General features: G+C 45.1%; 1 protein-coding gene across 9 annotated transcripts in view; it reads right to left on the minus strand.

Annotated features, from left to right (window-relative positions):
- Nucleotides 1-23,154, minus strand: part of SIPA1L2 (signal induced proliferation associated 1 like 2) — a 330,464-nt gene that overhangs the window by 55,511 nt on the left and 251,799 nt on the right. For 8 of the 9 annotated variants that reach the window (XM_075596850.1, XM_075596848.1, XM_075596856.1 and 5 more), the window contains one exon: nucleotides 7,973-8,197. The exons of the other annotated variant lie outside the window; for it this stretch is intronic. In XM_075596850.1, coding sequence (XP_075452965.1) covers nucleotides 7,973-8,197 — 225 coding nt within the window. The remainder of the gene's footprint in view (nucleotides 1-7,972; nucleotides 8,198-23,154) is intronic. 9 annotated transcript variants of the gene reach the window in all.

The following is a 23,154-nucleotide window of genomic DNA, read 5'->3' on the forward strand; positions in this document are numbered from 1 at the left end:
TTACCTGGTTTCCCGCTTGTGAGGAAGCATTCCAGGCTCTGAAGTCTGCCCTGGCAAGCGCTCCCATCCTGGCAGCCCCTGACTACAGCAAACATTTCGTGGTAAAGACAGATGCCTCAGACTATGGTGTCGGTGCTCTACTAAGCTAGGTAGGCGAGGATGGGGGAGAGCACCCAATTGTCTATCTGAGTCGCAAGCTGTTGCCTCAGTAGGTGACTTATGCCACCATTGAGAAAGAGTGCCTAGCAATCGTGTGGTAACTGAGGAAGCTCCATATACAAGGAGCGTTCAGCTATCCTGGATAGCTGCAGTTGATTTATCCTCCGATTACACTTTCCAGCTTTTTGCCAGACTACTAGGAATGTGGCTTATGCCATTCACTGAACGTTCCGATTAACTGTTAGTCGCCTAACGGCGCATGTCCGTAATGTCAGTGTTTGCAAGGAGTTTCCAAGTGTAAGTCAATTCACGGCGTGTGAGTGTAAGGAATCCACTCCTGGCTTTGATTATAACTTTTGCAGACTTCTGCAGTTGCAAAAGTTTCCTCTGGCAATCTATGGCACATGTGCTGCTTCTCATTGCAGCTTCTGCCCTGTGCTACATCATTGCAGGAATACTCACACACCCTTCTCCTGTGATTGGATCTCCGCCCTTTATATCCTGGGCGTTGGCACTGAAACAGTGCCGAGCATAATCTCCTACCTGGACGTTACTGTCTCTGCCACAAACCGCCCCAGGCCTCTCTCCTAGCGTTCTTACCTTCCAAGTTCCTGAGTATCCAGAGGCCTGTTTATTCTCCTGTGCTGAAGCGTGTTGCCAGCACCGGTACCTGCTGCATTCCCTCCTAGCAGTGGCTACCCTTCCTTTCCTGCGGCCTGCTGCTATCCCCTTGCAGTGGCCTGCCTTGGACTTCTGCGCTGAAGCGTTGGTTCTCCCCGACGCTGCCCTGCGGTGAACTTCGGCCAGCCTGCTGTCTCCTCCTGCTGAGATCGGCGTCATGGGCCGAGGCCGCTCCTCGCGCAGAAGCCACTCCCACGCTCACGCTCCTAAGCTGAAGCGGGGAACTCCTGTCTGCTTGTTGCCGATTCCTTGCTACGACTACGACCACCCGGATGTCTTCTATCCTGACCCTGCTTCGGCCATCGATTGTCCTGTCTTCTCCTACCCCGACTTTGGCTTCAATAACGACGATGCTGCCTTCTCCAATCCTGACCCTGCGATGTACGACTACAAACTGCGCACTCCGGATCAGTCTGCGCGGACTAAGGTCGGTGATAATGTAACCCCACCTCAGCCCCGCGGTCCGGTCCCGGTTTGTGGCGAGCATCGGCGTAACAGTGAGCTTGGTATTGTGCCGGAGCTCCCTTACGTGGGACAGAGACTGAGAAGGACGAGGCTGAGTGTCTGATTCGTGGAGAAAAAGAGACCTCGGATTCACGAACCGTCTTCATCTGGTACCGGCGGATGCAGAGACCCTGGACCCCTGATGATCAGAAGTGTGCTTCTTAGTGGTAACTGGTCCCGAACATGCGCTGCCTGATATTTTCCATATAAGTGTACGTCTGATACTTTCCTAACCTGCAATGAGCTAATATAATCACATTTAATACACTACGAGTTGTGTGCTGTTTTTTGTCTTCTTTTTCAAATAAGCAAAGAAACAAAGTTTTTAGTTGACCGGGACTCGGCCCAAAATGTCCTGGAACTCAAATCGGCTTGAGGTTCCTGACGTCATCGCTCTCTTTCTTCCGGGGGTGCTGAAATCCCTTGACCGGGAGTTAGTCTCAAATGTCCTGGAACTGTTTTCGGCTTGCTATACTAGCCGCGAACTGGCCCCGAAAAGTGGGACTTAGAAAATATTCTGCCTTGAAATTTCTGAAGCCGGCTCTCTGCTATTTCTCCAAGAGCATCTTTTGGTCATTTCAAATTTGCAGCTGCTGTTCTGGCGCTTAGAATCTGCTCTCCGGATTGGCTGAGGGGTTCTTCTAGTATTTCAGAGTTCGTTCATGAAATACTACAGCCAATCCGAGCGTGGGAAATTTCCTACCAGCCAATCAGAGTGCTGCCTGTCTTCTGAAGCCGGGCAAGCAGATCTTCGGTATCTACCAAGAGCATGCGCCAACCTTGAAGCCACTTGCTGGTTTAGGCTCCTCACGGTCTGGTAAAGGCAAATGGTAGTCCGAGGACTTCCATTCATCCCAGGATGTGAGTGCTTAAGCTTAAACCTCCTGCCCAAATGCTCTTCACACTTCTGACATCCTCATGTCTGATGTCTGAGTAGACACAGTAGCACCAAACTTGGTAGCCCAGTGACTCACTTAGGACATAGGATCTGAAAGTCCCAGCTCATTACTGTGCACAAAGCATATATGTAGTTTGTTCTGCCGAGTGGGCTTCAGAACAAGCACTTGCTGCCCAGGGAAATGTTTGTCATACCAATGCTTCTGCTTTGTCTGAACTGCCTGCAGGTTAGCCTGTGCTAACCCCATGAGCCTTTCTATTCTGTCCATGAGATCTACCACATACTGTAGCACAGAAGCATCAGTATCGGCAGTCTCCCCTTCCCATCCCTCATGGAACAGGTCAAGCGGTCCCCGGCGCCCATATAGAAGTTCAAAAGGAGAGAACCCGGTCAACTCTTCCGGTACCTCTCGGTATGAAAACAGCAAATGCTGTAAATGAGCTTCCCAGTCACTCTTTTCCCCTTCCACAAATGCTCGCAGCATTTGCTTCAGTCCCATTGAACTTCTCACACAGTCCGTTTGTCTGGGGGTGGTAAGGGGCAGTACAGAGGGCTATCATCCTGCACCTAGCTCAGAGACACTGGAGCAATTCAGACATGAATTGCGCCACTTGATCGGTTAGAATCTCACTAAGGAACCCTACCCTAGTAAAAAATCCCTATCAAGGCTTCAGCCACCTTTCTTACCTCGACCGAGGATAGTGCCACAGCCTAGGGGTACCGTGTTGTAAAATCAACCACCGTGAGGATGTAACGCTTCCCCCACCAACTAGGGATCATACGTGGACCCACTATGTCTACAGCTACCTTCTGTGAAGGCCCACTGAGACCACTACCAGTGATCAGTGAGCCCTCCAAAGTCACCCGACTTATCTATCCACTGGCAAGCATCACAGGTGCGGCGGAACACTGATACCTCCTTTGATGCCCTGGCCAGTAGAAATTCTGCGGGAGCTGGGATCTGGTGTGGGAGGCCCCCTGATGCCCCACTAGCGGGATGAAGTGGGCTACCTGTAACAAATGCTGCCTATACTCCCTGGGTACACCTAGCTGTCTCCCACCTTTCTGTACCTTGACCGGAGCCCCAGGGGCTTGCTCTCTATACAAAAGAAAACAACTAAAGAAATGGCTCAACGCTCAACCCAATACCTATAGAGTTGTAGACTAGGGTGCAAAGGGTTAAAGATATGTATGGCACAACATGTTAACTCTAAGATTAACGAAAATAACCCAGTTAACTGCACTCAAAGTAAAGCTAAATTAGCCTGGGATACCAATTGTCCCACTATAGGAGGTAGAATCACCCCTACCTAATGACACACTAGAGTGAGCCAGAGCTCACAAAAAACAATAATTAAAAAAATAAAATAAAAAATATTTATTAATTATGACAACCGCGACGACTTAAAATTACAAAACGAACAAATACTAAAATCCCCTATGGGGTGTTGAATCGAGACCTGTCTGGTGTAAGTCAATTGATGAGATAAGACTCAAATAATAGGATTATTATCCTCAACATACACCAGTTAATAAATGCAGTGGTTGGTACGCAGTGGAAAAAATCCCATATTGGTGTAATCACCTAATAGGCACATAGTATACCAGGTATCAGATGACATATAAACCCCAATGTAACAGCATAAATGCTCAGTATATCACAAATATATACGTGGGTATGTGCAGTATGGCCACACAGCACGAATAGTGGAGACCTAACTACACAATTGCAGAATAGTACATCTGTAATCATGTATAACTACATCAGTTGGTGACCTAAGAAACAGCTCTTACTTCAATCAGAAACATAAATGTTATAATCGGCATGCTTACAATAATGTTGCCACATGTATTGGCTGCATCAAAACTGTCCTGTTAACCAAGGCTGTTGAAAAATAAACCTCAGCAGCGTGAAAGCGCTAGATCTATGACACAATAGGGCAAACCCAACAAATAAGTATATCCCAGTATGTGATACAACGTTACCAGCCCGAGATAGACACTGCATGTGTCTCACGATCCAACACCCTCAGAGATGCCAGCGTGATGACGTCATCAATATTATTCTAAGCATGCGTTTAGGCGGGTGAAACCCGTGGACACACAATGAATACACAAAATACAGGAAGAATATACACTTACTGGGGGTGAAAACTAGCCTCAAATTGGTGAAGGACGCCTGCTTCAGAAAGCTTACCCTGACTGGGACCTCATCCAGGCCTATGCGGTACGCTTTTCAGTGAGACCACACAACCGCGACCGCTTCATTCTATTCTCAGAACTTGGTCCTCGCGTCTGACTTAGTCTCAGCTAGCCAGGCTTTCCCAGCTACAAAAACGAAGCCGGTTGTTCTGCAATGGCAACAGAACAAATTTGAAAAGCCTGCCAGCACCTCAACGACTCAAGCCACAAGATCATCTGGTTCTCTGATCGGCCAGTCCCCTTACATAGACCTCAGTGTTCTATGTCTAACATGGAGAAGGGGCTGGCGACCAATCAGAGCACAGATCGTACTCCAGCCAGCCAATCAGAATGGGGGATCATCTGGCTGCTGACGTCAGAGGAGGGGGTGTGTCGAGCCGGCTCAGAAAGCCGGGAGAGTGGGTAATATGAATTGGCCAATAGGAATCGTACCTACGAACAGCGGCTTCCCCCAGTCTACCCATTGCCACCCGCTGGGCAGGCTCCACCAGGTCTGGCAGTCCTAAAGGTGCCCCAGCGGTGTGCCCTTGTTCTCTGGAACCTGGTACTCCACCTTTCCCCGCTCACCAAATGTTTTTCACACCTCTCAACATCCCTTCTCCCCTTTGATCTCCGATGTCTAAGTAGACATCCTGGAAACTATGTAGTTGCCCAGGCTGACTGTATAGACATTAATACAGTTTCATAAAACACAATAAAACTTAGTTATTAAACTTGTAAACCTTTTGGGAACCTTGTACATATGGGGAAATGGGTCGGGGATACTTGTGGTCGAAAACCAGGATTCTGGGGGACACCGTGCAGCCCCAGTGTACGCATACCTGCAGATCCTGCCTGCACGTCGGGGAGAATTAGGGGACTACTGGTAACTTTGTCCCCCCGAACTCCTACACAGAATCTAAACATACTTTGTCCCAAAAATCCCTCCTGAAACTCCCACTCCCGAAATCCCCTGTTTATTGCATAAGGGGAAATGATAAAACACACAATCAAGACATGTTTTACATATACATTCAGTGCCCCTGGCTTATGAGGCTATTTAGCTGCCAGGGACCCTTGGTTTTCACGGGTAACCAGTTGGGCTTCACCTTTATTATGAAGACTGGCTACCCCTTACCGTCACAACATTCACTTGTACACAAAGGCAGGTGATGTGTCAGTGCATTTCTCATGTTTTAGATAGATTTATAACATTGTAAATTGGAATTGTTAACCCTTTGTGGTCTGGAGTGTGACACATCATTCTCGCAAGGTCAATGAAGAACAAAGACTAATTTATGAATACACTGACTTCCACCATCTATACGATTTAGTCTTTAGGGTTAGGCTTCTTGACAAATTACTTCGTACACATGTACAGTTGACTTTTCCTTAGCTTAGCTTTCTTAGACTAAATTCCCCCTAAATATTTTTTTTTAAAATTTGCTTCCAGTGTAAAAGTGAATGTATCTATCCTCTTCGGGATTATTTAATCGTAACCTTATCAGGTTATTGCTCTTTCCCTTAAATCTCAGGATATTGATCCCAGCATGTGAAAAAAAATAGCAAAGGGAAAAAAGTTTGGACAACATTTTACCAATATACTGTACACAACAGCTTACAAACGTATAACAAAAGAGACAACAGATATATTGTTTAAACCAGGGATTTGAAGATATCTGGTGCGTGGTCACCAAAATCATCCCTCCTGGCACCTGTGTAGGTACGTAGTGATAATAATGATAATAATAATAATAATAATAATAGCATGTTCTTGTATAGCGCTGCTAGTTTTACGTAGCGCTTTCCAGAGACATTTTGCAGGCACAGGTCCCTGCCCCATGGAGCTTACAATCTATGGTTTTGGTGCCTGAGGCACGGGAGATAAAGTGACTTGCCCAAGGTCAGCTTGTCTTGTGACTTGTCAAGGAGCCGACACCAGGAATTGAACCAGGCTCCCCTGCTTCAAACTCAGTGCCAGTCAGTGTCTTTACTCACTGAGCCCTTCTCCTGACCTGTCAATCACTGCTGTGCTCCCCAGCGACATCAAAGCGGGATCTGGTGTGCTGAGAGCGGCGGTGATTCACAGGTCAAGTCACTGTGGCGCGACTCAGTGACGAGTGGTGGTGGGGGGGGGGGGTTTCTCTTCAGAGAGCAGGAGACAGAGGACCTGCGACTGAGAGCGGAGCTAGTCGGAGGGGCAGAGCCCTCCCATACTCTCAAAGCACACTGTAGCAAGGGGAGGAGTGTGCCTGTGAGAGAGAGAGTGTGTGTGTGTGTGTGTGTGTGTGTGTGTGTGTGTGTGTGTGTGTGTGTGTGTGTGTGTGTGTGTGTGTGTGTGTGTGTGTGTGTGTGTGTGTGTGTGTCACAGACTCAACCCACCTGCGACTAACAAAACGCTGGCTCCTAAAAAAATATTTTATATTTTTGTCCACCCTTGGTTTAAAACTTCCAACACAATGTTTTATTATGCCGATATTAAAAATACATATATACTGTACTTTGCCCTTCTCCTTTTATATTTTTTTTCAAAAAAGTAACTTGTAAAATATTTGTACCTTGCGATAAATGGAACAGCTGATTTCTTGTGATGCCAAACTGTGTCTCACATCAATTCAGGCAAAATGATTTTGGTCACAAAGGGCAATGTGCCAAGAATCACTTGTAACTGCATCTGACATGTGCCAAACATATTTTATAAGCAGCTTCTACACAAATCTGTTTGGATAAGTAATACAGCCGTTCAGCTACACTTTTATCCCACTTTCTTTTAAATACACAAAAAGTGTGTTCGGAAATTTCCGTGAATGTTATTTTTATATTGTTATGAATGTGATTTTTAAACAAGTCTGAGTTTAAACAAAAGTCAAATTCTCTTCAGGAACCACTGCAATTGTAATCAATTTGCTTGCTGCCAAATTCAAATGCATATGAGAACAAATGCTAAGCAAGAACAGAGCAGTACTGATTGCTTAAAGAGCAAAGCAGTTAAGTGAAGGTTTGGAAGTATTAAGTAGATTTGCAGCTGTACACTACTGAACATCGCTGAACATTTCATTCTTAAAATAAAATAAGGGTTTATTTGATGGATTAAAGTAGCATTTGAATTTGTGGCTTGAAAAGAATCTTGATATATGCGAGTCATTCAGTTAGTAGTCTCAATCTAAGGCAAAATACAAAAGCCTATACCCACCATATGATTATCTATTAGAGACATTAAGGCAGCATTTAATGTTAGGTACTCCAGATATCATTGCAATATAAAACAATTGTAAGAAAGACTATACACTTTTAACACTTTTAAAATTAATGCAGGATTGAGCTTCAATATATTTTATTCGAATGAAGGGAATCCCCTCCTTAAATATTCTAACTCTCCAAAGAAGTTATAAACAAAACAAAATTAGCAGAACATTAACTTGCTAGTTCTCAGTACAAGTTTAAAATATTCATTGCACAATACCCACATGGAAAACCTGAAAATAATCTCTGGATAAAAGTACACGTAGGAAAAGGATACTGTGTATAAAAAAAAACATATTGCCTTACCCTTGACATTCTGCAATATCACATTCTTCAGGAGGAGGATCGTCTTCAGATTTTTTCCATCCAATTACATATTTACTTACAGCCCCCTGTCTATGGAAAGTTTTTGACACAAATCCAGCAGTCTGTTGTCCACTGGCATGAGAAACAATATGCACTTTAGAAGTGTCCAAAGTTCCATTATTTTTAGGACAATGTGCTGAAGGGCTTCCTGAATGATGTGACCCACTGCAGAAAAAGGAAAACAGACAGAGGATGCAGTGCAATATAAAAACGAAATACCTATGGACTCTTAAAACTATGATTTACTTTAATGGGATCTCTGATCAAAGATGCAGTCCCATTTATAACATACAAAAATAGTTTAATATTTGTCTTATATTTTATTCTACTGTAGATAAATAAGGGTACACATACATGGTCCTTTTTTCAAGTAGTAAAAAAAAAAAAAACAGTAAAGATAGGGAGTAGGTGTGTTGCACCACCTACTCTCTCTGCCTCCTTTATTTTACTTGATTCTATTGTGAAATATATTAGTTTGACATGAAATAATAAGCATTTCAAGTGTATTGTAGTAACGGAGTGCTCACCACAAACAAGGAGTGACCGCGGGGCCGAGGTGGGGATTGATATAGACACCAACTTCCAGCTGCGTCTGTGTAGAATGGTCGAGATAGCCGGGTCGGGATTGGAGAGGTATGGATAGTCAGAGGTACTTGCCGAGGTCGGGGTTGGAGAGGTACGGATCGTAGAAGGTACTTAGCCGTGGTCGGGATTGGAGAGATGCGGAACGTCGTGGTACTTTGCCGAGGTCGGGATTGGAGAGGTGCGGATCGTTGTTGATAGCCGGGTCAAGAGTGTAGAAGAGCGGAGTCCAGAGAAATAGCCGAGGTCAGAAACAGAGGAGCTAGGAACCGGAGTACAAGACTGTGGAGGCAAGACAGCAGTGAACACTTCGCACATACAAAGGTTTATGCTCAGCTGATTTGCCAGAGGGCCGTCTGAGCATGTATAGGGAGCAAGAACCAATGAGGTAGCAGACACAGGGAAGGCGCGTCAATAAGGCTGATGTGATAGGCGGTTTGGGTGCAATAGACAGGTTTGGAAAGGATCCCTGATGATACCAGATGATGCGGCTCGTGCGCATGCTGACCGCGCACATGTGCGCGCTGCGTGCTGATGACGTCACCGCGTCTGGAGGCGGGACCAGTGAGGGACGTATTTACATCTGTGTGAGATGCGCGCGCCCCTAGTATGGCGGCTGGTACCAGGAGGAGGGAGAGAAGCATCACGGATGTAGGAAGGAGCGAGGGGCCCGATCACGGGTTGGGGTACGTACCGGGTTCGCCAAGCGCGTCGCAGATCACGGATCCTGACAATTGTTTTCTAAGTACTGCTTTACTCATTTCAGATCATTACAACTTGTTAATCCATGCAACATGTTTTCTTTAGTTAGACCTGCATTTTGATCTAGTCCATGTAGCCATGTCTCCTTCTTACCTCCGGGCTGCAGGAGGGGGACGGCTGGCGGGACACCTCCGGTGGGGGCTACAGGAGCAAGTGGCTGGCTGCCGGTGGTGTGCGGGCCCTCGTGGGAGAGAGAAGGAGGTGCGCGCTAGTGCAGGGAGGACTGCGTTCCCTGGAGGGGGGCGATCGGATCACCAGGACTCAGCGGGGGCATCTACTACAGGGCGCGCGCCATCTTGGGTATGTTCGCACATGCGCGATAGAGCGCACATGCGCAGAGAGCCTCAGACAGTTGTGGTGGCCATTAGAGATAGGCGCGCATGTGCAGAGGGGAAGAGAGGGAGCGGTGGCTATCTTCTGCAATTGCTCTGCAGGGGACTACAATACTCAGAGTGCTCTGGGACGGCTCGACCACGTAGGCAGTGTTAACCAATAGGGTTAGAGGATCGGACTGTGAGAAGTTGTTACATTTGGTGCGCTAGGAGCGTGAGGAGTTCAGTTGGAGCCCGGACAGAGAAAAGGAAGGTAGGGTCTGGGTGTCAGTGGCACCCAGACTAGGCCAGACTATCCCTTAGGTCCAATATAGGCCCCCCCTCACAGTAAGCTTGTGGTTGCTTCAGGGAAGGCCCCTAGATAGGGACGCTTCCCCATTTTACTGCTTAGTGTCAGGGACACAGTGGATACGGCGTGCAGTGATTGCGGCCTGTGGTCTGGGACCAGACCTCCACGGTGTTATTAGAGACTCTTAAAGGTAAGATCCTCCTACCGGAGTTCACCCAACGCAGAGGCGAAAGCTGTTGCGGACGACGACGTCACTAGATCAGTGGATCTTCGTTGCTAGTCGGCCGCACCGGGTAATGGACTACCCGGCAGGTATCTCAACTAAAGTGCACCAACGATTCACAGGCTAGCTCTACACCTCATACTTGGGTGGGATTGATATTGTGTGACAGAACACAGCCATTCATGCATGCTGCTTACTGGCTGTGTTCGTCCCTAAGTGTGCTGCTGAGATAGGGAGCCAATGACATTGCAGCAGTAATTGGACTACCACTCCCAGAAGCCTCAGCAGCTGGAACAGGGACACCTGTTCAGGGCAGCCAATTGGAGTGCAGAGAAAGAGGTGGGAAGGCACCAGGATATAGTAAGAGGGAGAGAGTGAGAGAGAGAGCTGGCAGGAGATTGAAAAGAGACAGGACTGTAAAGAGACTACTGCTGGTGCTTAGTGATACGAATAATTGTATGTACTTGACCCTCACCATGTGGAGAAGGAGTGGCTCAGTGAGTAAAGACACTTACTGGCACTGAGTTTGAAGCAGGGGACCCTGGTTCAATTCCTGATGTCGGCTCCTTGTGACATTGGGCAAGTTAATTAATCTTCTTGTGCCACAGGCACCAAAAACATAGATTGTAAGCTCAAGGGGGCAGGGACATGTGCCTGCAAAATGTCTCTGTAAAGCGCTACGTAAAACTAGCAGTGCTATACAAGAACATTCTATTATTATTATTATGAGGATCACTCTGATTGTTATTGGTGTGATTGAATATAAACACAGTTATTTGGTTATACATACCCCGGTGTTGTGTCCTGTTGTCTGACCTAGGGACACATGCTCAGTAGGTAAATACCTGCAGCCATAACGGGGAGCTTAACTGAGGCCCTGCCTCAGTAGCAAGAGGTTAGTCTGGGGCAGGTAGCCAGGGGTTCACTAATATAAATTGTTTCTTTTCAAGGCACCTTTAAGATCCTCACTCTGTATCAACAGGGTCAGAACAATGGATGCATATTGTGTTAGCGCCATTTTACCCTTTCCAATACTAGAGAGTCTAGCTTCATCACATTCCCTTCCACATTGGTGAAAAGAAAATGCTCTGGTATTTTAAGTCAAACAGGAAGATCGCACATACTGTATAACAAGGAAACCATCTCACAGCCTCAATGTCACCAAGCAACACACACAAATTACATCAGCCAATGCCACTGAACGATTTTAAAAAAGTTCACCTAACTTTGTGTGACAATTACTACTGGATTTATTGTAACCCTTTCAACGCTGAAGGGACTAATTATGCCTAGGGTAACGAGATCTTAAAAAGTAAAAACCGGGAAACAATAAAAAAAAATACATAAAACAAATTAAATCACTTAAAAATAAATATTATAAATTATATTTGTCTAATAGTGTCCCCATTTATGCTGTATTATTAATTTTCTCTCTCCCCCTCCCCTCAGCATCTCCTGTCTCCCCGTAGGCCTCAACCAGGTTGCAGGCACGCTCGCTGGCACTTGAGCGCTGGGCGACTCCTGGCCAGCTAGTTGTGTGTGTGGGGGGGGCGTGCCGGGGGGTATGCCTGTGATGTCACGTGAGTGGTTCGCCCTCATTGGCTGAACCGCGCACGTGACCAGGGCAAGTGTGACAAATACAAAAATATATTTTTCGCCAAGCATCGTGCCTCTGCATGTGCAAGCGCGCGCAGCTTGTACACAACAATTTACGCAAGCTCTCAGCCTGGACGCGGCCTAAGTCTCTCTCTCTTTCTCTTTCCCTCCCCAGTCTCTATTTCTCTCTCTCCCACCCCAGTCACTCTCCCCTCTTTCCCCCCTGTTCCCCTATCTCCACTCCCCCAATAGGACACACACACTCCCACTCCTCTTACTTTCTCAGTGAGAGCACACAGCAGACGGGAGAGCAGGAACTGCACAATTCCACCTAATCGCTGCAGCCCCTGCTCCTGGCCTCAAAACCAGGACATTTAAACTGCTGGGACAGTCACTTAAAAACAGGGACTGTCCCGGCTAAACCGGGACGCCCGGTCACTCTAATTTTATGCCCTCACCTAAAACACAGAACATTTGGATGGTTATGAGATATAACAGTGAGAAACCATATTACAGAAATATTTAGCTTACTGCAATTTTCCTGATAGATATCAGAAAAGTATTACTACTTCAGAATAACTACAAATACAAATAAGTCCTAGGGGTATCTGGCTGCTCATATGATTAATTCGTCCTTTTCATTCCCAGGTTATGAACTGACATGCAAGCAAGTTGAAATCCGTATTACTCACAGTAATCGGCTTCAGATAGCAGAGGCTTGACACTTGAGTGGAAGGATCAGTAAAGGCTACAGATCGTAATGAGGAAACAAGATATCTTAAAACCAACTGTTAAGACCATGTAAGGGAAAACCATCAGCAACTATATATGTAAAAGGATTTATTTCAGCATCATCTAATAGGATTTTCGAATTTGTCAACTGTAAATACAGACAATTATATGTACTGTATGTAGAATTTCACAGTTGGCTTTTAGCAGAAGCTACCAGTTCCCTTCCACATCTGCAGGGGCTCCTGTAGTCGAGCACCTTATCCAATGGTAAAAAAACAAAGGCAGCAGGACCACAAGCCCCAAACACCTTTGAGTGAAAGTCCCCAGAAGGATAAGGTAACATAGCAGGCAGCAACCAGTTCAGAGTCTTCCAGGGTTGTTATCATTCCCATATGTACAGTAGGAAGGACCTGTATCTAATGCACATCTCTCTCTCAACCTTTATCTCTGCCTCCAAAAAACCCCTGCACGCTTGTTTCTGCTTCCTGCATCCATTGTACCTCTTTTCTCTGCCTCCTGCATCTCTCTACCTACTGCACCCACTGACCCTCTCTCTCTGCCTTGTGCACTCACTGCACCTCTCTCTTTGCCTCCTGCACTCACTACACCCCTCTCTACCTACTGCACCTCTCTCTCTACCTTATGCACTCACTGCCCCTCTCACTCTGCCTTGTGCAACCGCTGCGCCCGTCTGACTCCTGCACACACGGTTCCTCCCCCCCTCCCTCCTACACCCATGGTGTCTCTCTTTGCCTCCTGCACCCATCGCTTCTCTCACCCCCTCCTGCATCCACCGCGTCTCTCTCTGTCACCTACACCCACTGCGCTTCTTTCTGCCTTCTGCACCCACTGTGCTTCTCTCTGCCTACTGCACCAACTGGCCCTTTCTCTCTGCCTCCTGTAACCACTGCCTCTCTCTCCTGCACTGAGTGAAAGTAATGCTTCTGATGATACAATATATCTTATGATAAAGATGGAAGAATTTTAAAAACTTCCACTGAATATTGTAAATTAAAACAAAATGTTGTGATACCCTAACTCAAGCGCTACACCTATAAATGTGTGACATACACGTGAACAAAACCAACTGTGATTAACAAGAGGTAAAAGCTGCCAAAGGTTTCCCACAAAGCAAATATCTCAATTTGCATACAGGACCAAGAAAATAAACGGAGGATACCTGGCGCTTAAAGAGTCACTGTGTCCTTTTGAAAACAGTCCAGTCTTTAAAGAGTGTCTCAAAGTCCAAAACTTGAAGTGGATTGCTGTAGTTTTTCTTCACTGCTGCAGCTCTTCAATACACCTGAAATTGATACAAGGGTACACCATTGCGCAGTACTACTGATGTTGGATGTTAACCCCTTACTAACAACTTCCCCAGTGTGGACTGAATACACTTACAGGAGTGTTTCTTTCAGGATACAGTGGAGACAATCTGTGCTTTATTCCTTTTCCGTTCTTATACACCACGAATCTCCTGGGTGCTTCCTTTGTCTCTTGGGATTTCGTGATTCCCAGAATCCCCCGAACTCCACGAGCCCCCAGACAAGGATTTGAACAATAGCAAACAAAGGGGGTCACAAATTTAATTATAAAAAACGGCTTCAACAAGCCTATAAAACGGCTGGTAAACCTGCACTAAAAACAATGGATGATTTACTCACATGTACTCACATATGTACATGCATAACAACACTTCGTAAGGATGCCGTCCGCAGCTTGTGCCTCCTGTGTTTGCTCCGGATGAGAAGGGCTCTCTCACAGCATAACTCCTCCGGTTGGTTCTGATAGAGTCTCTCCCCCCACCTGGCTGCGTTCCGGTTTACAGCCAAGGGTTCTGGCAGACTCCTCACCTTTCAAACACTGAAGCCGTTTTTTATAATTAAATTTGTGACCCCCTTTGTTTGCTATTGTTCAAATCCTTGTCTGGGGGCTCGTGGAGTTCAGGGGATTCTGGGAATCACGAAATCCCAAGAGACAAAGGAAGCACCCAGGGGATTCGTGGTGTATAAGAACGGAAAGGGAATAAAGCACAGATTGTCTCCACTGTATCCTGAAAGAAACACTCCTGTAAGTGTATTCAGTCCACACTGGGGAAGTTGTTAGTAAGGGGTTAACATCCAACATCAGTAGTACTGCGCAATGGTGTACCCTTGTATCAATTTCAGGTGTATTGAAGAGCTGCAGCAGTGAAGAAAAACTACAGCAATCCACTTCAAGTTTTGGACTTTGAGACACTCTTTAAAGACTGGACTGTTTTCAAAAGGACACAGTGACTCTTTAAGCGCCAGGTATCCTCCACTGAATATTGTGTTTTAATTTTCTCAGAAATGGTCATGCACCAATTGGTGAATATGAACTGTAGTCTTTGGAACCAGTTTGAATCACGATACTAGTTGTGACGGTAGGGGTAGCCAGCCTCACATAATAAAGGTGAAGCCCGGCTAGCAACACCTAAAACTGTGTGTTCTTGTTCGCCTTTGTACGCTTGCAAGGAGGATACATTTTGCAGGTTTTTACCCCTTGAGGGAAAAAGTCTCAAAACAGTGGTATGTCTAAGAGGGACGCTTTATGTGGATATTGGGGGGGAAAATAATGTTAAACCTTGTAAATAATGTACAGGACTTGTGTTCCCAATATCACTGTATTTTCCGCAAGCATGTGTGATTTGTAGATTGTATGTGTTCATTTCTGTGGGGGCAGACTCAGTGATTCAATCAGCCAAGCTGCTGGCATAGGAATGCAGGATTGAGACAAAGGTGTTAAGACATTTGGTGAGTGGGGAAGAGTGGACAATCAGGTCTGTGGATGGGCTCTCAGGAAGGAGAGCTTTTGTTCCCTGCAGACTCTGTGGCTCCTACCTAGTGGGAGGTCTTGAGTGCCTTAGCTCGCCCCCTCCTCTGGCTTTGGTGGCACCAACTCAATCCGTCCTCTGGTTGACCAGCAGCCCCTGCCCCATGTAAAGGATAGCCACCAAGGGCTATATAAGGGGAGCAGCTAAGCAGAACATTAATCTATCTGAGAGACATTCTGTGAAGGAGTTTGGATCTTGATTGTGACCAGCTGGAGATACATGTCAGAGTGGCTGCTGTGTGTTCAGCATTCTGATATCCTGGATGAAAAGCGGACAGGGCAAGCCTTATTAAAGCAGGCCCCTGCACCTAGCGAGGCTAGAGTCTACTCCTCAGGTCCCCAGTTGGTATAGTATCCTGTTATTGTGTATTTTGTCTTGTATGCTGGCTTGCCAGAATAAACTTCATTTTATTCAACAACTGTGTCCTGTCTGGTGCTAGTGAACCCGGAGGTTTCAGTGTAAAAGTACTGGTCTCCCGTGACACTAGTTTCTTGTCACCTTAGTCAATTAGAGCCATATCCACTTGAATGAGCTATAAGGTATTTTATGGATTAGCATTGCTTATTCAATATGGCCAATTATCTTGTGTTTTAGGCATAAAGAATATATTACTGAATATTGCCAGTAAATTTCTATGTACAGCACAAATTACACTTTGAATAAGAAAATATATATATATTATTGAATAAGGCTTAAATGTGATGCTCTTTAACATGTTGCTTGCAATTTTTCTCATGGAGAGGAGCATGATTTTTTAATGAGAATTTGCAGCAAAATAATTATTTGATGAGTTCATATCAAAATCACACCATGGCTAATACAATTTCTAAAATTGCCTTCTGATACCCATAACAATTTATTCAAGTTGCTATGGTATTAAGCAGTGGAAAGGCTGCCTTAATTAAACTAAACTGCATTACAGAATTTCAAGTGAAACAGTTTAACACATTATAAGCAGAGGCTTCAAGGCAGAAAAGCTTGTGCTTTGCAGCTGTTTTCTCACAAACTGGAGGCGGACAAGAGCTAAACAAATGTGTCATGCTTTCAGCTTTCCAAACCTCAATAGGCGTGTACAACCCACTTCTTGCCAGAGGTGTAAATGCTGTGGGAATTCACATTTCCTGATCAGACTTTTTCACATGAAATTTAAAGCAGTAATACCCACCAAAATGCATTTAAAGCTCAGTTAATTTTATAATGCAACATTTATACCCAAGCACAACTATTGTTTTCTCTTTTTCAGAGACTTAAAAAATAATGGTGGTAATTTATTTTTCTTGTGCAACTTCAGCGGTTTTAATTTTATCCCATCTCCGTGACACTGTTTTTTAAGGATTGGCATCTCGGGAATAGAAAATTACATCCATACCAAAAGAGTACATGGCCAGCAGTTTTAAAGTACTGTATACCAGATCATTAACTATTTTTGAGTCACCTGTTGCAGCTTTAATACAAATGATTTAAGGCCATACCATTTTTAATTTTAAGTATGTTTCTTATGGTAAGATGAACAACTATAAAATGGTTGGAAGCAAATTTGTAAAAAAAATTCACACTACGATTCTACAGTAACGAGGTCCGATGCAAGTTGACTTCTTTCCTCATAACAAAGTAGTGAAGGACAAATGCAGTTAAGGTTCCAACTAACAATTACAGGTTCAATAAAGACAGATGAGACTTCTAATCGTATCCTGAAGGTGCATACAGATGCAGCGGCCGTTATTCGAACACTTCACGCGTTGTATACCTCGGAATACCCATGTCATGGCACATGATTTCTTTCAACCGTACCGCCTTAAGACGCGAGTGCAGAAAATGGCATTTTAGTGTTCTGGTTTTTAAACACCTGAAATTGACACAGTAGCACAGTACTGTACACATTACAATTAATTCATTTCATTGCACACAAATAAACAGAATCCATGAAATTCAAACAAAGCAACCGCGATAAACACGAGCGCCTGGTGTGATTGGCCGCGTTAATGCCTTGTGGAATACAGCAGAACACACGAAAACGGCTCTGTGATTTGTTCGAATTACGGCCGCTGCATCTGTACAAGTGCATCAGACTTGCAGTATGTCACAAATATACATTGCAATACATAGAAAATTACTCTATACAATTAAACTACTTACATATGTTATATACTGTCCACTTGAAAAAGACATTACAAACTGCTTGCTATAAATTGCTATACGGAGTTTTTATAATCCACATTCTTTTTGCATTACAGTCACTAATGTAACAAAGGTATGTTTACTGATGTATCTATGAAAATGCAGTGATGGCCAGATTACAGAATGTAGGAATGGCAATGAAATATTTAAGGCCTAAAAACAGTGAGATAACGCGAAAGTATGTTGTATAGACAGCACTACCGTACGTAAAGCTATAATGCAGATATATTTACATTGTGAGTGCGCGAGAACAATGAAGAGACCCCTAATCTCTTCTAAGTAAACTGTAGAACACACTCAGTGATGGGAACACCTGGTGTGTCCCATGGTGAGATAACGTGATTCACATCTGCATTATGCATACCAATGGAAAAAGGAAGGTTTGAAAATTCAGTTCAGCCCAAAAAATTACTGGCTTTAGTAATATGTATGATATATTCAGATTTAGAAATTGCTGCATTTTACTTTATGGGCAGCAGGTAAAAAAAGCACTTAATGCAACACACAATATACTAATTAATCTTTTTAAGCTTCTATAGTGCTTAAAGAATTGTGTTTGGGGACATCATCGAAAATGGTTGGTTAGCGAGGGAGCTCCCGGGACCATCGTAGTATTACTAGATTAAAAAGGCGATTTTCCCTCCCAGACTGTAAGAGATGTGTTCACGGGTATGCAATGGAGACCGTTTTTAAGGTGAAATTAAAATAAGGCTTTATTGCATGTTCCTTTAAACAATACTGCAAACAAACATATACATAAAACAATCAACACCTATCCCTGTGTAAAGGCTAACTTACTTCCCCAGTCCCTCTCTTCAAGGCTAGGGGAGGGGGGGAAGCCCCTTACTCACTTATTACCCCAAAGTCTCAGCGGTACCTTAACGCAGGTTGCCCTTTAGGTCAGTGTTGTCCAGGTAGGTGTCTGCTTGAGGGTCCAGTCATAGAGGTCTGGTCCCCTTTTGTCTTGATTTCAGAACACAGCCCTCCTTTTCCTTATGGCAGTTCCATTGTGAGCTAAGAAATCTCCTTCCTGTTTCTCAGACCAGGCTTTTTCTAAAAGTCCTAATCAGCCAGGTGAAGTCTGGTTGATTGCCTGTGTGCAATTAACCAGCACACTGCTATATTTAGAGACAGTTTCTCTCCAACAGTGATAAGTCCCTGTTACATACCTCCCCTGTTTGTGGGAAGCCCAGCTTACCACGGCCAAAGCCCATCCTTCCACTCTCCCTCAAGATATCTCTGCGGCTCGAATGAGAGTGGGTGGAGTACGAGAACCCTCAGTCTCCTCAAGAAGCTCAGCACTCTTCAGTCGCTCGAGGAGGACTTTTTCCACACACCGTATTTCTTCTGACCAGTTGGTCATGAGTTATCCCCTTCGTCGGGGGATCCTTTCTTCCCTGAGTTTAGGGTGACCACCTGCATCGTGTTCTGTAGCCATATTCACAGGTGGTTCAAGTTGGGCGGAGTTTTTGTTTTTTATTTGTATTCATATTGTGCGTGAGCAGGGGGTCTCCTGAAGTGGCCTGTATCTCGGGAAGTAGGGGTCCCAGGATCTGAAACCAATGCGGTTCAGCTCCGGAGACCCCCTGCTACATTACTGTAATGTTAGAATTTTTTTTCAATGTTTTTATTAGGCAATTAGATAATACAACAGTCCTGACAGATATCATAGCCTAACAATTTTCCAAAACATATTTTTTGGGGGGGGAAAAGAATGGCAACCTAAGTTGTCAAAGAAAAAGGGGAGTGCCTTCTTAGAGGGAAGGCAGAGAGGGGGGTGGTGTGAGAGATGAGGGGATGTGAGGGAGGGGGGAGGGGTAGGGGGGGATAGGGGGGGAGGGGTTTTGTCGTCCCATTTGGCTGTTAAGGCTTTTCTGGTGAGAGTCGTTTGAGTTTCCCTTATGGAGGGGGAGTGGGCCTCACTCCCACCTGGGTTGGTTGGCGTGCTCTAGTAAGATGGGACCAGGGTTCCCAGATAGCCTCAAAGGCCGGGGTTTTTTGTCTGATGTTGGCTGTGAGCCTCTCCATAGTCATCACTTCCCCAATCCTTTTTTTAATCGTGTTTAGCGCAGGCGTAGTTGTTTTCCTCCAGGAGGCCGCAATACAGCATCTCGCCACAGTGAGAATGAAGGATATTAATTTCCTAGTGGGCCGAACTATATTCGGCATGGGTGCAGCCAACAGGAAGGTCAGTGGTTCAATAGGAACTTCTAGGTCGGTGACCTCTTTTATCAGAATTTGGACCTTGGCCCAGTATTTCACAATTTCTGGACAGGTCCACCAGATGTGGGCCATGTCCCCTCTATTACCACAGCCTCTCCAACATTGGTCTGATGCCAGAGGGTAGATCTGGTTTAATCGTGCTGGGGTAAGATACCAGCCAAACATGATCTTATAAATGTTTTCCTTAATTGTGGTGCAAAGGGAAGTTTCTGAGGCTGCCTGCCAGATTTCCTCCCAAGTCTCTCTTTCGATATTAACGTTTAGATCAGCTGACCATCGTAGCATGTAGTCGTGCTGTGTAGGGGACGTTGAGCGCATTAAGATATTGTATATGTCCGAGATAAGTCCCTTCTGGTAAGACTTGTCCTCACACAGGTGTTCAAACGTAGTGAGAGTGGGGTATTCTGGATGAGGGCAAGTAGCTCTGACAAAATGTCTAATTTGTAGGTATTTAAAGGTGTCCAATTCTGTGATTTTAAATTTGTTCCTCAGTTCTTGGTAGCTCAGGAGCTTCCCTAGGCTCAGTACGTCGGCAATCGCCTCTATACCCCGTGTGTGAAGGTGGGCGAACAGCTTAGATCCGCATCCTGGAGGGAATTTGGGGTTATTAACGAGGGGGGTGAGTTGTGAGCTTGTGGAGGAGAGGTTAAATTTATGTTTGCATCTGGACCAGGTGTCCCACGTGAATCGTGAGGCCTGTAGCTTAAGATTGTGTAAATGGCCATCTCCTCTGTTCAGGCTCCAGAGGCAGGCTTGCAGAGAAGGCAATTTGGCACACCGAGTTTCCATTCCCACCCAGCAACATCGGGTCGGGTCTGAGTTCCACATTACTACCTGCCTGAGCTGAGCGGCTAGATAGTATTTATATAGATCAGGTACCCCCAACCCTCCTCTGGATCTAGTGGTCATCAGGACTGATCTGGCGACCCTGGGTCTCTTACCCTGCCAAATGAAGTGGAGTAGTCTATTCTGTATATATTTTAGATCAGCGGCCGGAACCTGGATCGGGAGTGTCTGAAAAAGGTACAACATTCTTGGGAGTATATTCATCTTGGTAGAGATCATCCTCCCGATCCATGAGATCTGATAACCTTCCCACCGATCTAGATCTTTTTTGATCTGGTCCCATAGTTTCGGGTAGTTATCCCTATATAGGTCCCGATAGTGCCTAGATACATTAATTCCCAGATATTTAATGCACGAGGGACACCATCGGTAGCTAAAATTTAGTTTAAGAAGTTTGACTACGGGGTCGGGAAGACTAAGATTTAGGGCCTCTGATTTGTCGCTGTTTATTTTATACCCTGATACCTTTCCAAACTCCGTCAGTTCCATCTGGAGGTTGGGGAGGGAAGTTAGGGGTTTGGTCAAGGTCAGGATAATATCGTCAGCGAATAGGGAAATTTTGTATTGTTCAGTGGCAATGGGGATACCTTGGATGTTCGGATTTTGTCTTATTTTAGTCGCCAGTGGTTCAATCGTGAGAGCGAAAAGGAGAGCGAAGAGGGGGCAACCCTGTCGGGTGCCATTTCGAATGTGGATTTGTTCCGATCCTCCACCTGATAGTCTAACTGAGGATTTTGGTAGAGCGCCTGGACACCCTTAAGGAAAGAGTCCCTGAATCCAAATTTTTTTAATGTTTGGTCTAGGAATAGCCAGTCAATTCTGTCAAATGCCTTCTCCGCATCTAAGCTTAATAACATAGCTTGTGAGTCTGTAAGATGGGCATGGTCAACTAAATTAATGATTTTACGGGTATTGTCTGAGGCCTGGCGGCCCAGGACAAACCCGACCTGGTCCATGTGTACTAGTCTCGGGAGGATTTGATTAAGTCTGTTCGCCAGTATTTTACTGTATAGTTTTAGATCATTGTTCAACAGTGAGATTGGTCTATAGCTTCCGCATTGTGTGGGGTCCTTCCCTTCTTTGAGAATAATGGCCAGATTGGCGGACGACATTGAAGATGGGATAGGACACCCTTCTAGAAATGAGTTGAACAATTGTAAAAGGTGGGTGGACAAAATGGGGAGAAACTTCTTATAATAGGCATTCGTGAAACCATCAGGGCCCGGTGCTTTAGAGATTTTGGAGGCCTTGACGGCCCTTTCTAATTCTTCCGCCGTTATTGTAGCGTTCAGGAGAAGGATTTCCTCCTCTGTTAATGAGGGGAGGTCGCAATCAGCTAGGTAGTTAATGGTAGCCGATAGCTCCTTCGGGTCTGGGCTAGCAGAGTGAGCCCTTAGGTTGTATAATTTAGAGTAAAATTTAGTAAATTCCTCTGCAATTTTTTTTTCCGTTATATAGAAGCTCACCAGCACTATTCCGGATCACCGTTATTTGTGATCTTTTTTGTATGCCTCGTAGCTTGCTAGCAAGAAGTCTGTCGGCCTTGTTCCCTTTATCAAAATACCTCTGACCCGTCCATTTAAGAGCTTTTTCAACATTGTCCATTTGAATTATTCTTAAGTCGCTTCTGGCGGAAGTCAACTGTTTGTAAATTATCCGGGAGGGGTTATTTTTATGCTGTTGTTCTAAGCTGATTATTTTGTCTGTTAGCTCTTTGGTTTGTTTAAGTTTAGTTTTTTTCCGATGGGAGGCAATCGAGATGAAATGTCCTCTGATTGTCGCCTTATGGGCTTCCCACAAGCTTGCTGGAGAGGCAACAGTGCCTGTATTTATCCGAAAATATTCCTTAAGGGATTTTTTGAGCTCCCGTACTGTCTCCGAGTGATTCAGTAAGGAGTCGTTAAGTCTCCAGCAATATGAGGTTGTTTTCACGAATGGAATGGACAGGGTCATGGTGATAGGAGCATGATCTGACCACGTGATTGGGCCGATGTCAGTATCTAAGGCGGCTTCTAGAATGTTCTTGGTAGCAAGGAAGTAGTCTATACGGGAATATGTCTGGTGAGGGGCCGAGTAAAAGGTATAATCCCTTTGCCCCTGATGTTGTGTTCTCCAAATGTCCAAAAGAGAAAAGTCCCCCATAATGTCCTTGAATTTTTTCCCCTTTGTGACTGGGTGGAGTGTTGTCGCCCTGGGAGGCTTGATTTATCTTCTTTGGGGTTGAGAGCCATATTTAGGTCGCCTGCAATAAGTAGCGATGATAGGTATTGGGGGTCAATTTCATCCAGAACTGTTTTTAAGAAATCTGTCTGGTTCTCGTTTGGGGCATAAAGGTTAATAAGGGCGATTGCCGAGCCTGAGAGTGAACCGTAGACCACAATAAATCTTCCCTCTGGATCTGCCTGGATTTTAGTTAGATTAAATGGGGTGCCCTGACGAATCAGAATGGCAACCCCTTTGCGTTTACTACTGTATGAAGAGAAGTAGCTCAAGGGATACGTATGC

Source organism: Ascaphus truei, chromosome 4 (assembly GCF_040206685.1).
Source record: "Ascaphus truei isolate aAscTru1 chromosome 4, aAscTru1.hap1, whole genome shotgun sequence".
NCBI lineage: Eukaryota > Metazoa > Chordata > Amphibia > Anura > Ascaphidae > Ascaphus > Ascaphus truei.